Raw genomic sequence first — 13,109 nt, forward strand, 5'->3', positions numbered from 1 at the left:
AACTATGGCAATACTGTAGACCATTTATAAACTTCAGGATGAGTGTGAAGACGGGATTTTAACCAGATGGGTGGGGTATAAATTATAAAATTATTATTATATTCTAATACTACATCAATATAATTTGTGGTATCTTTACACTCTGTTCCCCAAATACCCATACATAGAAAAACTTGAGTTCCCTGGGAGTTGCCTTTCAGTGGCTTCTATTTAAGTTTGGGCAACTAACTGAAAAGTACCAATATGGGGTGGGTATATTTTAGATAAGGCTTCCTCAACCTTGGCCTTTCAGATGTTTTAAGACTACAATTCCCATTATCCCTGACCACTGGTCCTGCTAGCTAGGGATCATGGGAGTTGTAGGCCAAAAACATCTGGAGGGCTGAGGTTGAGGAAGCCTGATTTAGGTGCTTTCTCCCCCTCTTCAGACAACTTGCTGCTTTCTCCTCTGGTCAAACCTCAGAAAGAAACTTCGTTTCTTGGACTAATTCCTTGCTCTCGAACACCTACCTCTTCCTTAACTTTCCAAAGGGAAGGTAGCCATGTATGTGTAGTTGGGCTTGAGGCTGAAAGTTCAAGAAAAATGTTTTAATAGGGCTTTCTCAGGGGAAAAGAAATGTTGAAGTGAAATCCCCACCCCTATTTCCATAATGCAATATTGGTTTGAAGTACTGAATTAACCATATGTAATCAGGAGAACGTGGGCATATGTTCATCTGCCTACATTACAGGTAAGATTATTAGGATAACCCAAGGTCATAATTTATTTAAGAAAAAAATCTAGCTATGCACATGTCAGAACATCTAAGGGGGAGGGGAAAGTAACTCCTGGGTAATATTATTGTTGATAGATATAGTGTAATATATGTCAGGGAAGAGTTAGAAGTTTCCAGTTTCTCAGAGGGAGAAAGCATTCCCCAAGGGGGGAAGGGGAGCAGTGAATCTAATAGAAGGGAGCAAGAGGAACAACAGGGAGGGACCGGCTGTTCACAGGAAAGGCAAGGGTTAAGTTCTAGCTCAGATTTGGAGGAGGGGAGATACAGGCCAGCTCTAGCCAGGAGGTTAGAAAAAAGCGGGAAAATGAAGGGAAAGGCGCCTTTGCCCTTTTGAGGGTGGCTGGTCACGGAGAAGCAGAGCTCAGAAGGTATCTGAAAGAAGTGAGGAATAATAGTTAAGAACCGTTTATAAGATTGTTTTATTAATATGCAATAAAAAGTTATAAAAGAACAAGAAGCATTTGTGTGGTGATCTGAAGAGGACAACGACCAGGCCTGACAATATAGTAAAAGGTTATACTGTTATAGCCTCTCAACCTTCAAGTTAAGCTGAGAGACTGCTGAACCCAAGGTTACCTTGTATTATGGATAAAAGCACATACATTGCCTGGAAACAGGTATGTTTTTATTCTAGGATGCATATTTACAATTTAAAATGGCTCTAAATGGCCTATCTAGGGGTAGGAAATATCAGTTGTTATTAATGTCACTTGGTCATCCAGAGGCTAGGCTTATTTCATCAAAATGAAATTAAATTCTTTTCTTTTTTGTGGAAAAAAATAATAAAAGACAATGACTTACATTTCTGTTGTGAGAAGCAACACTTCAAAATCTCTTGTTACTTTTATTCTTTTCTACTTTGATCAGAAAAGTGAATTGCATGATTATTTTATTAAGTTGAGCATTCATGTACCAGTATTATTATTTTGGGTTGAATCCAGAATATTCCATCCACAAAAATAAGGGTTGACTGGAGGCAACTTTCACCAATGCGCTCTGCAGCTCCCCGCACCATTTCAAATGCCGCAAAGTTCCCTCAACCTTTTGCAGATGATTTAGCGTGGAAGTAGAGGGGGAAAGGAATTACTATTTTGCCTTCCATTCATGGTGGTTGAATGACTGGCTGATTAACCACTGCCTATTAAGATGAGCCTCCTTTTATGCAATTACAGTCAGCCTGTCTCTTCTACTGAGCTGTCCACACTTCATATTGTGTTGCATGGCTCCTAGGCTTTGAGTGGGGGTGGGGGGTGGGGGGTGGAGAGATGAACTGCAGGGGTAGGAAAGCCAAAAGATGTCAAATGCCTGATTTTAATTTTAAAATGAGATTAAGTGTTCTACAGCCACAACATTTTGATACAAAGTTTGCCGTCCTGAAATTGCATCATGTCTATATTTGAAAATGAAAAACAAGAATTTACAACTCTGTAACTTTCACAGCTTTCATACCAATCACACTATAGCCTAGCCATTCTCAAACCGAAAGTTTAAATGTTAAATTTCATTTAACCTCTTCAATAAGTAAGGGGGAAATCTGTCATCTACTGAAGCCTTTGCAAAGTTCACGAGGTTTTTAAATCATGAAGGGATGCTGCAGCAATTGTAGAGCTGTAGGTCGCTCATACTGGTCCCTGTTTGGAAAACAATAGAAAAAATATATTTATTGTGAGTAATTGATAATGCTTCTGTCAGCAACATAGATTTATTACTTGTCTAGTAATAAATCTACTTTTGAAAAACTTGTCTATCTCATGGGACTAGGTGAGCATCAAAAGGTTGTGCTCGAGCTTTTATATTCTTTTTTAATGATTGGGGCTTCTTTCTGATCATTTTGACATTTAAGGGTTTGATTCCTGACAGTTCTCAAATGGTTTTATGGCCTTTGCCCTGGACAAAAGGCTTTAGTTCTTATTAAAAGAAAGGGGGAAGCTAGAAAAGCTTCTGCCTCTTCTCTTAAATAATGGTACCATCACCCCAGTCTGACAGTTTTTAGGTTTCAGACACTGCTGCAAAAAAGTTGCAGAACATACTCCTATCCACTTTTACAGGGGACAAATGGTCCCAGACATGTGGAAGGGAGATATTCAGCCTTTCCTTATTTCAAGCAGAACTCTCCCAACCCCTATCTGCAGGTACCAAAGACTGGACCTTGGACCTTTTTGCCATCTACGTGTCACACCATAGACCTGGTGCAATTTCCCGTACCTTTTTAAGGAACTCATTGAACTACACATTTTACTTAAGGAAAAGATAATGATTAAAAGGATATCTCTTTAATATTTACAGATATTTAATATCTCTTTTATTATTAATAACTACTTACCTGGTGAAACACAGATGAACAAAATCTGCTGCTTTTGGCGAGCAATGGTTGGGTAAGGAAGGCATGATTCCCCTGTGAGCACCAATATAAAACATGGCTGCTATCCTATCCATGGAAGCCAGTGGTGGTTTTCCTGTGGCCATCTCAAATACAGTGCAGCCAATGCTCCAGATGTCTGATTTTCTCCCATAGCCAGATTCTTTTATCACTTCTGGTGCCATCCAATAAGGAGTGCCATGCACTGATTTCAGTGGTTCACTGTGGGCATCAGTCAGACTTACATAGGCTAAACGCTTTGCACATCCAAAGTCTATGAGCTTGATAACACCATTGGGCATCAGCATGACGTTGTTGCCTTTAATATCTCTGTGGACCACACAGTTTTCATGCAAGTATGCAACCCCTTGTAGAATCTGTTTCGTATATTTACAAAACACTATTTCAGGCAATGGCCCAAATCGATGAATAATACTGGAAATGGAACCACCTGGAACAAATTCCATGAAGATACTCACTATGTTGTCTTCTAAACTTGTTCCCAGGTACCCTACAATGTTGATGTGTGTTAGATTTTTCAAAATCTCAACTTCGTATTGCAGTTTCTGATATTCCTTCTCAGTCCCAATTTGGTCACAGGTACTCAGTGCTACTTGTTTCACAGCTATTAAATGTCCTTGGCTTGTAAGTCCACAATAAACCTAAAAATTAAACATGTCTATTTTGGTAGTGGAACTACAGATACATTCCTGTGTGCACACACATTTATATGTACTCACACATGCTGTTCTCATGCATCTAATTTAAATACATTATAACTCATCCTGCTTAAATTATGTCTGCAGTTATATCTGGTATTCATTTATTTCCATAGAAAATATGACAAGGTAATTTACCACATAAAATACTACAATAATAGTAAAAACATCAACAACATATTAATGAAAATTGGTTGCCCCACAAAAAAAAAAAAATCATATTCCAAAGTCTGAGAGAATCGGCTTCTGGTATACTCTTCTGCTAAAGAAGAGACAGCCCAGTTCATACTTAAGCCCTTCTGATCACAAAAAATATTCTGTGTGAGCAATAATAGTTCTTCCATGAGCAAAAGAGGCACTTTCAAATCCAACCCACAGTATTTAAAGGCCACCTCACTAGTGTTTGTCATGCAGGGCTTTTAGTGAGTGCCCTCATCTGAAAGCTATGAAGACATTGGCAGTAAATAACCCAAGGCCAACCTTTCTTCCATCATAAAATTCAGTGAGGCATACGCAGGCTTCATAGGTGGTCTTTCCATCTAAGCTCTGACCACACTCAGGCCTGCTTAACTCCCATGTTTGCTTTATAGGAGTTGCCACTGCATAACTGAACACCCTTTTCTTCCCTGTGCACCTGCTAAATTTGTTCTCGGGTTTCCCTCACCATCCTCCAAGCAGATTTGTGAAGAGTATGGGGTGTACACTTTCTGGTGGAAGAGAGGGAGCAGTTCCATTCTCCAAATGTAAATTATTCCGCTAAGAGAATGAGGACACTGGATACTACCCACAGTGCCTCCTCCCGCCTGCCCTGGCAGACTCCTTCACGGTTCTCACCAATTTTGTGGTTCACCCAGAGGTTTAGATGGCTTCCTGAAATGCACATTTGGAAGTCTGTTCAGATAAGATTTTGTCCTATCTAGTCCCATGACACAAAGCCCACTTGATTTCCTTTAGAGAAAGTAAAGCAGCTTTAATCAGGGATGCAATTGTGGTGGATTAACAACACCCACAATTGTACATTATTTACTTTATGCTTAGAAGCCAGTATATTGCTGGGCTGATGGGAGTTGTAGTGCAAAACATTTGGAGGACACCATATTGGGGGGATGTGTGCTTGTTTAGAAGGACTGGAATTGTAATTAGGATTGAGCAAGGTTTATTGATGCTAAAATGTCCTTTGGGAGATACAGTGCAGTGGTGTAGCGTGGGGGGTGCAGGGGGGGCCAGCCGCACCGGGCGCAACTTCTGGGGGGGGGGCGCTCACACTCGCAGCTCTCTGCCCCTACTAAAATCCACGGGTTAGGGGGCGCAAATTACTTGCCTTGCCCCGGGTGCTGATAACCCACGCTACGCCACTGATACAGTGAATACACTTTGAGATAACAGGGGTTTTATATATACTCCCCATGTAACTTACTGTGCCATAGGCTCCTTTTCCAAGGATTTCACCTTTGGTCCACAGGATAGGTCCTTCACTAGCTACATTGTTTTCGGAAAATGTAACCACATTTAGAAATCTATTTTCTTTACTGGATTCCAGGAAATCTGGAGAAAAATCCTGTAAAAAGGGGACAGAAGAGCAAACCAGAACATGCTGAATGAGAAATAATGCAAAGAGAGGCTTGAGATCAGGGTCATTTATATGGTATGTTGAATAGACCTTATTTCTTTCCTGAGAGAGAGACAAAAACTCTTATCACAGCAGTCTTGAGATAAAGATTGCTGCTATTTACAGTAACTTGGTGGTTGGATCTACTGAGTGCTGTTAGCACAGAATACTTAAACGGACCTTCACTTATAGAGATGGTGTACCTCTGAGTACCACATGCTGGAGAGAGCAGAGGAAAACCATTACCTTCTTGGTGTGCTTGTCAAAGTAAGAGACATCTGGACTAGATGGGCATTGGTTTGATCCAGCAGTACAATTATTTTGTTCTGATTGCTATTTACAAATGGAAAGCTGAGGCTGAAAATAAAGAGTTGCCCAAGATTACCTGAAGGATTTCTGAATGGTAAGAAATTGAGTCCTAGATCTCAAGGCACAACATATTTTAAATATTTGACTGGCTTTCACTGTTCTATTGCTATTGAATATACATATAAATACTTCAATAATTACCTTACAATTTCTAACACTTTCTGCGCTGTTTCCTTTACTCTCAGTGTTTCCATTTTGTACCACAGTATCTGCATTTTTTGTAGCTATTCTCGAACGGTTGCCATCTGCTCTATCGAGAGAGAGCAGCTCAGATACAGAACAACAAAACAAGTCTTCAGTTATTTCTTCACGGCAGATCAGGATGTTTGGATATTCCTGGGAAACAGAGTTTGCAGGAAGGCAAGTCCGTTCAGTTGATAAACCAACTTTTTCAACTCGTGGGCTTTGTGCAGGAGGTGAGTTTACTCTGTTTGGAAAACATAGTGCAGGGGGGTTCCTTTGACTATCATCACAGAACAAAACCTGATTTGCATCCAGATCCTCAAGGCAAGCAGTTGATCCAATTTTCGCCTGCATTAAACTTTTGTTCTGTGCTACATTTATATGTTCATTTGTATCTTTTGCATAGTTTAAGAAAGGAGCATATTCTGCATGAACTTTAACCTTCGGCCAAAGTAATTCCTGAACATTGATAGCAAATGCTTTACTAATGAAAGCATCGCCAGCCTCTGAAGTGTGATCCAATGAGACTTCTTCAATAGTTGACAAATTTGAATTAGGAATGATTTCATTTTGTTGAGCTGGTAGAGTAAACTCGGTAGGAATTGGCAGCTGCTGATCATCATCTTCATGAAATGGTGCTGCACTCTTTATTTGCCCTTCTGTTTTAGGGCCAATCACACTTTCCTTCTGCTTCTGACAGCAACCCTCTAACCCAGATACCCCTCTTTGCCCCAAATCCTCCTTCTGTTTAATGCCAAGGGAATTCTTGTGTGATTTGGGGCATGTTTTCTTCTGGGCATTTCTTATTCTGCCACTCTTCTTTGCACTGAGATGGTTATATTTATGTTTCATTGCAGTGCGCCTCCCAGCTGGAGCAGAGTGCACATTCCTGCAGGAACTGTTTTCACAGCCATTAGGCTCCCTGGAATATGCTGGAGTTCCAAACATTTCATAAATGCCAGGACCTTTGTCACTTGAATTTATTTCCTTGAACATGTCACTGTACTTCAGGTCTACAAAGTCTACGGAAGACTGTGCTTGTCTTACAGGAAAAGGAGTGATGGTTTCTCCTGAGCCAGGAAAATGTTTGGAATTGCTGGGGAGCATCTGCTTTGGGGGTTTCTGACTGCTTTGACCGAAGCGGCATTTCTCCTGCTGAAGGTGTTTCTTCTGAAGCTTTGAGGAAACCCCAGTCTTTGCATGAGACAATCCTAGTCCTTGAGAATGAGAAGTGGGATTCTTTACCTTGTTAGCATGGTGTTGGATAGAACTCTTGCCCCAAAGAATAAAATCTTGAGGCATCTTGGTACACACACTAGTCTTTAGAGCCAAGGTGGTTCTGTTGCTGTTTACTTTAAAATTTTCACTCCCTTTATGAGCAAATACGTTGAAGCTGTGGCTTAAGTTAGTTGGCATGCTCTTTCTTTGAGCGGAGTGTCTAGAAACATGGGAGATCTGATCTGGTTCATGGCTAGATATTGTAATATGGCTAATGGGAGTTGCTTTCATAATATTGCTTTCAGCAGCTTCAGACACAGTGACATTTTCCATCATTCCCAGGTTGATTGCTGTACAAATACTGCTTTCAGATTGTTCAAGATCCATCAAAGTATTAGGAATAGTAATCACTGAAGCATGATGTTCTGTAACCTCCCTTTGCAGACTTGAATCCATATCAGTATTTCCTGGTTCAATATTCATAGTATTTTTTGTACGTTCGTTCAGATCTGGTTTCACCTCTGATGATTCTGCTTTACTTGACTGTAGCTTAGGGCTGCCACTCCTCTTTGCAAAATATTTTCCCCAGTTTTTAGCTTTGGAACTATCTTGATGTCCCAAAGGAGAACATTCATATTTTTCTGCTGTATGTACTACTTTGCTTTGGCTGAAGTAACCATCAGGATGGTCAAAACTACAGTCTTTGCTTGTAATACTTAAACTCTCAAAGGTTGCCAAAACCTGATGCATTTCACCACTGGATACTTCATTTCCTATATCTGCTCCATATCTGCTGCACTCAAACTGCGGTTCAGTTTCTTGGGCTTTGGAATATCGAAAGGTCATATGACAGTTATCCAGGGTGACTGAGTGTGGATCTCCAAGGACGGTGAAGCCATCTGTTATAATTTTGTGATTCTGGTCCTCAGACTGAGGGTCAGTATGCTTCGTAGGAAGGGAATAGTGGTTCAAAATATTGGGCAGATTATTACAATCAGCATTTTTATTGGCTTTGTCTTCTAAAGGAGGAAGCTGCACCATTCTTATAGGATGAAATGCCACTGGTGGTGATAGGTTGAGCTGGAAGTTTAGAAAAAACACCTTTTAATGAATCAGTATTGTTTAGGAAGTTTTTAAATGAGTTCAAGCATGGATACCACTCAATAAGGGTGGCTGGAGAAACAAGCCAGATGGATGGGGTAATAATAATAATAATAATAATAATAATAATAATAATAATGTAGTGCTAATACTCAGTTTTACTTCTTAAGCCTTGCATCAGACATATAGTTTAGAATGGAGTCACTCATGTATACAGAATGGAGTCACCCATCTATACAGACAGTGGAGAAGGGGGAGAGAGAGGGAGTGAGAGAGAGCAGAGGGTGACTCCATTCTAAACTCTTTCTCTCCCCCAACAATTTTTCTGCCTTTGTTTTACCCTTTAGTCTTAATATGAAAGCATATTAATATGTGAAAGCAAAGTGATATGGATTGGGTTCCAAAGGACTGAGCAGGCTTGTGGCAAGAGTTTTGTACTACCTTTCTTTGTTTTATTTCTTCCCATGTTCTTTTTCTTTTTTTTTTTGATGTTCTGCTAAGACTGGAAATTAACTGTATTTGTCTTATTGTTCGTCTTACATATTATAATTTTGCTAGAACATAATTAGCCAAAACTTTGTATTGTGAATTGACCTGACTTTTGTCTTCTTTGCCAGCCATCTGGCGTATAGGGTTGCTGCCTCCTGCAGCATTATCTTTGTGCTTTAACAGTACAACTTAATCTGCAGTTTAATACTTGGGTCGTTATACCATAGAAAAGTTATTGATCTATCTTGCCTGCTGCTGATTCATCCTAACAGATAGAGGTTCTTCATAGACCATAAACTTGCCTTGAATCTAGCCCTTTAGAGATGCGAAAGCATCACACTATGCTCAGGGTTTACTTTTCTCAGTCACTTTTATGAGGAGAGGAAGTGAGGGAGGAAATTATTAAGTATAGGAAATTAGCCTATTCCCTTCTCTTGAGATAACTGTCACAATGTTGCTAATTAAAAAAAAGAAAACACCAACTTTGGAACTTTCTTCCAATCAGATGATTGAAATAATTGGCTAAATAAAGAGAAAAATAAATTAACATGTATGCTTACTTACAAAAGTATTTGAAGTCATCTGGCTCTCTCACTTGTATTAACTGTGGCTGGGGCATCATCCGTACTCTGTCTGCAGATGACATCTGTTTTCCCTACATATGGTGATCAACTACACAAAGAGCTTTCTAATTACTATGGTTACCCAGAGCAGTGCATCCTCCTCTTTCCTGAGCAAAGCCACTAACCCTACAGTGTCATTTAATTGTATGATTACATGAAAGGAGGTTGCAGATTACAGGTGGTAACAATAATTTATTAATTTAGAAAAAACTTTTAAAATTATAAAACAATATGCTGGGGGCACTCATTAGTAATGTATGCTGATGACACCCAGATCTATTTCTCTGTAACAGCTGAATCAGAAAATGTCATAAATGTGATCTACTGAACTAAACTGATCTTTAAGATTTTTTGAGGATATCCTGCTGGTTATTACATGACCAGCAGATTGTCCCTTGGTGACCATATTGAAGTTGGTCTTTTAAGCTCTAAGCTCGCCCTCTGGAATGCACTTCCTTGGGCAAAGGCAGTAATAACTTTCACCCACTCCTTAAAAGCTTGTACGTTACCCACACTTTACTGGACTTTGACTCTTAATATTGTTTTGTACACTGTTCAGTTTTATATAGTTATATAGATTTGTTTTTATCTTTTTGATCTAGTTTTGGGAGGTGCTATTGAGTGTCTTTTTTTTTTAGGTCCTATGGTAAACCACTTCCACGTTTATGAAGTGGAAACTGTGTAAAGTTGATGGGGTCACACCTCCTCTGAAAGTGCAGGTATGTAGCTTAGAGGTACTTCTTAGATCCATTGGTGTTGCTTGAGGCCCTTGGTGGCACAGAGTGCCTACCATCAGCTTCAGCTGGTGGCCCAGCTATGCTTCTATCAGGACAGGGATAGCCTAACTTCTGTTGTCCATGTTCTTGTAACCTTTAGGTTAGATTATTGGATTATTTTCTACATACCTTTGATAATAGCTTGGCAACTTAAGCTGGTGCAGAACTCAGCAGCCAGGCTGTTCACCAGGGCAAAATAGTCTGAGCTCACCACACCAATCCTGGCCTGACTGCACTGGCTACTAATTCGTTTCTGGGAGCAATTCAAAGTGCTGGTTTTGACCTATAAAGCTTTATGTGGCTCAGGACCCCAATACCTCAGAGACTGCCTCCCCCTACATATGAACCAGTCTTGACCCTGTGATCATCATCTGATGCCCTTCTTCATGTGCCCCCTCCATGGGAGGTCCAGAGAGTGGTAACATGAGAATGGGCTAGTGGTGTCTCCCCATTTGTGGAAGGCTGTCGCCAGGGAAGCTTGCCTGGTGCCAAACTTACATATCTTAGGCGCCATGCAAAAACACTGCTTGTTCACCAGGACTTTCATTTTTAATTATCTATGGCCTTTTTGCATGAGAGGGATGCTTTAATTAAGCTTTATAAAAATAGAATGTTAAAATATTTTCCATTGCCGTCTTTAATGCATGCATATGTTTGTTTTCTTAAAGCAACTAATGTTGCTTAAATTGTCTGCAAAAGTCTAGGGTAGCAAATCCAGTGCTGTAACTTCTGCTTTCAAATATTTTTTTCCATTCATCTTCTAAGTCAGTAGTCTTTAACTAGTCAAGAGCAAGAACTCACTCAAGATTCACACCTGGCACAACAACATGGACTTGCATCCATGAGCCTCATGAACTGAGGAAGAGAGGAGCTTTGTGATGAAGAATGAAGTCCATATATCCAGAGTGAAGGTTAAAGGGACAGAGCCCAGTCATCTGGTGGTGGAGTGCAATATGAGGAAGAAAGAATTATGTTAAAGTATGCTGGTCTTCCACTCATTTATAAATCCCTGCCACCAACTGATGCATAATATGAATTTAGTCCAACACTGATTCATATACAAATTGGACTCCCAATTGTGTCATTAACACAAAAAGTGCAAAATTCAATTAGCTAATACCACTGCAGTAAAATGTGCTCATATCATCTGTAACCCACTGAACTTCATATGCGAAAAAGAGGAAACAAAATAAAAAATGAAGTAACACTGTGGTTCTGGCTTACCTGCACTTTGCTTCTCCCAACAATGACACTCCAAGCATGTTAGCTTATAGTTCCCCAGGTGTATAGGACTCCCAGTGTTCTGGCCTTGACTGCAGACCCCACTGAATGATTTCTGCTTCAGTCTCCCTACCCCCATCCCATGTACAGAGCTACATTCAGACTGTTTAGTTTACAGGCTGTCGCCAAGGCAACTCTCCTTGGGGCATTTTGTATGGTGAATTGCCAGTCAAGCAGACTCAGCTGGCTGGGAAAACAAATGTAAGAAACCCACATCTCCAACTGATTTGCTCCACCAGTGCAAACACTCTCTGGATTGGAGCCAAAGTAAACTACAATTTTTTTTGCAGCACTTCAGAGGTGCACCACGCTCATCTTACTCTCCGTTCTTCTCATTTTACAAATGACAATCAAATGCTGAAATGCGGCAGCAAAGGACCACCCAGGTTCCGGGCAATCTGTTAGGATGGGTATGGATGTAAGGTAAACCTGGCTTTATGACCAAATCTCTCCCATGATTATTATTTTTTAATTAACCAGGGTTTAGGCTGCACTTAATAATTTCTGCATGATGATGATGATAATAATAATAATAATAAATTTTATTTATACCCTGCCCTCCCCAGCCAAGGCCAGGTTCAGGGTGGCTAACAAGCAATAATAAAAACAATAAAAGCAAGTTGAATGAATACAACTTAAAAACAAGATTAAAATACAACATTAAAATATTGAAACATTAAAATATTAAAATGCAGCCTCATCACAGGAGGAGAAAGGAAAAAGAAAAAAGAAAGAGGGGGAGGGAATCAAATTGGCTCCAAGCCAAAGGCCAGGCAGAACAACTCTGTCTTACAGGCCCTGCGGAAAGAAATCAGATCCTGCAGGGCCCTGGTCTCATGAGGCAGAGCGTTCCACCAGGCCGGAGCCAGTGTTGAAAATGCCCTGGCTCTGGTTGAAGCTAATCTAACTTCCTTAGGGTCCGGTACCACTAGGGTGTTGCTATTTATGGATCTTTAGGCTCTCCGTGGCGCATACCGGGAGAGGCAGTCCCGTAGGTACGAGGGTCCTAGGCTGTGAAGGGCTTTAAAGGTCAAAACCAGCGCCTTAAATCTGACCCTGTACTCCACTGGGAGCCAGTGCAACTGGAAAAGCACTGGGTGAATATGCTCCCATGGCAGAGACACCATGAGGAGCCTCGCTGCAGCATTCTGCACCTGCTGGAGTTTCTGGGACAGCTTCAAGGGCAGCCCCGCGTAGAGCGAATTACAGTAGTCAAGCCTGGAGGTGGCTGTCGCATGGATCACTGTGGCCAGGTAGGGACGGGAAAGGTAAGGGACCAATGATGATGATGATGATAATAACAATAATCCATGACAAAATGGTTCTCTAGCCAGAACAAACTATGCCAGAACGAAACCTTCCGTGTAAAAATCTTAACATGTCAGGAGAAATTCAGGAGACCCAGAATCACAACAACAACAGGGCGCTTCGGATTTGAAGTCGGTGTGGCGAACCACAGCGAGCGGGGAGGACGGGGCATCTTTCCTTAGGCAAGATACCCCTCTCCCTTTTTCATTTATCTTTTGACAAGAGACCCCGCTCGGGATACCCCACTCGCTGCTGGCCGTCCGGACAAGTCACACCGCGCAAGCTCCGCCCACCCGGG

The 13,109-nt window shown here is 40.9% G+C and overlaps 1 protein-coding gene across 5 annotated transcripts; it reads right to left on the bottom strand.

Annotated features, from left to right (window-relative positions):
• Positions 1–2,026: 2,026 nt before the first annotated feature.
• Positions 2,027–13,076, bottom strand: MAP3K19 (mitogen-activated protein kinase kinase kinase 19). 5 transcript variants are annotated; one of them, XM_081871294.1, is made up of 6 exons: positions 11,447–13,076; positions 9,388–9,495; positions 5,974–8,313; positions 5,272–5,412; positions 3,100–3,797; positions 2,027–2,407 (listed from the first exon to the last, which is right to left on the bottom strand). In XM_081871294.1, exons 2-6 carry the CDS (start codon positions 9,403–9,405, stop codon positions 2,350–2,352), a joined length of 3,255 nt encoding a protein of 1,084 aa, XP_081727420.1. In that variant the 5' UTR covers positions 9,406–9,495; positions 11,447–13,076; the 3' UTR covers positions 2,027–2,349. The 5 variants fall into 5 exon arrangements, with proteins under 5 accessions (XP_081727420.1, XP_081727418.1, XP_081727419.1 ...); XM_081871292.1 differs by having other exon boundaries at positions 9,388–11,077; XM_081871293.1 differs by having other exon boundaries at positions 11,024–13,076.
• Positions 13,077–13,109: the final 33 nt, after the last annotated feature.

This window comes from Podarcis erhardii (assembly GCF_964252035.2).
Source record: "Podarcis erhardii genome assembly, chromosome: 1".
Taxonomy (NCBI): domain Eukaryota; kingdom Metazoa; phylum Chordata; class Lepidosauria; order Squamata; family Lacertidae; genus Podarcis; species Podarcis erhardii.

Excerpts from the sequence above, each read along its gene's own strand:
- MAP3K19 (XM_081871294.1), bottom strand. Across the intron at positions 5,413-5,973 it reads AAAGTGTTAGAAATTGTAAG|GATTTTTCTCCAGATTTCCT; the intron begins GTAATTATTGAA and ends CCCTTTTTACAG. Across the intron at positions 3,798-5,271 it reads GAAAAGGAGCCTATGGCACA|GTTTATTGTGGACTTACAAG; the intron begins GTAAGTTACATG and ends TTTAATTTTTAG.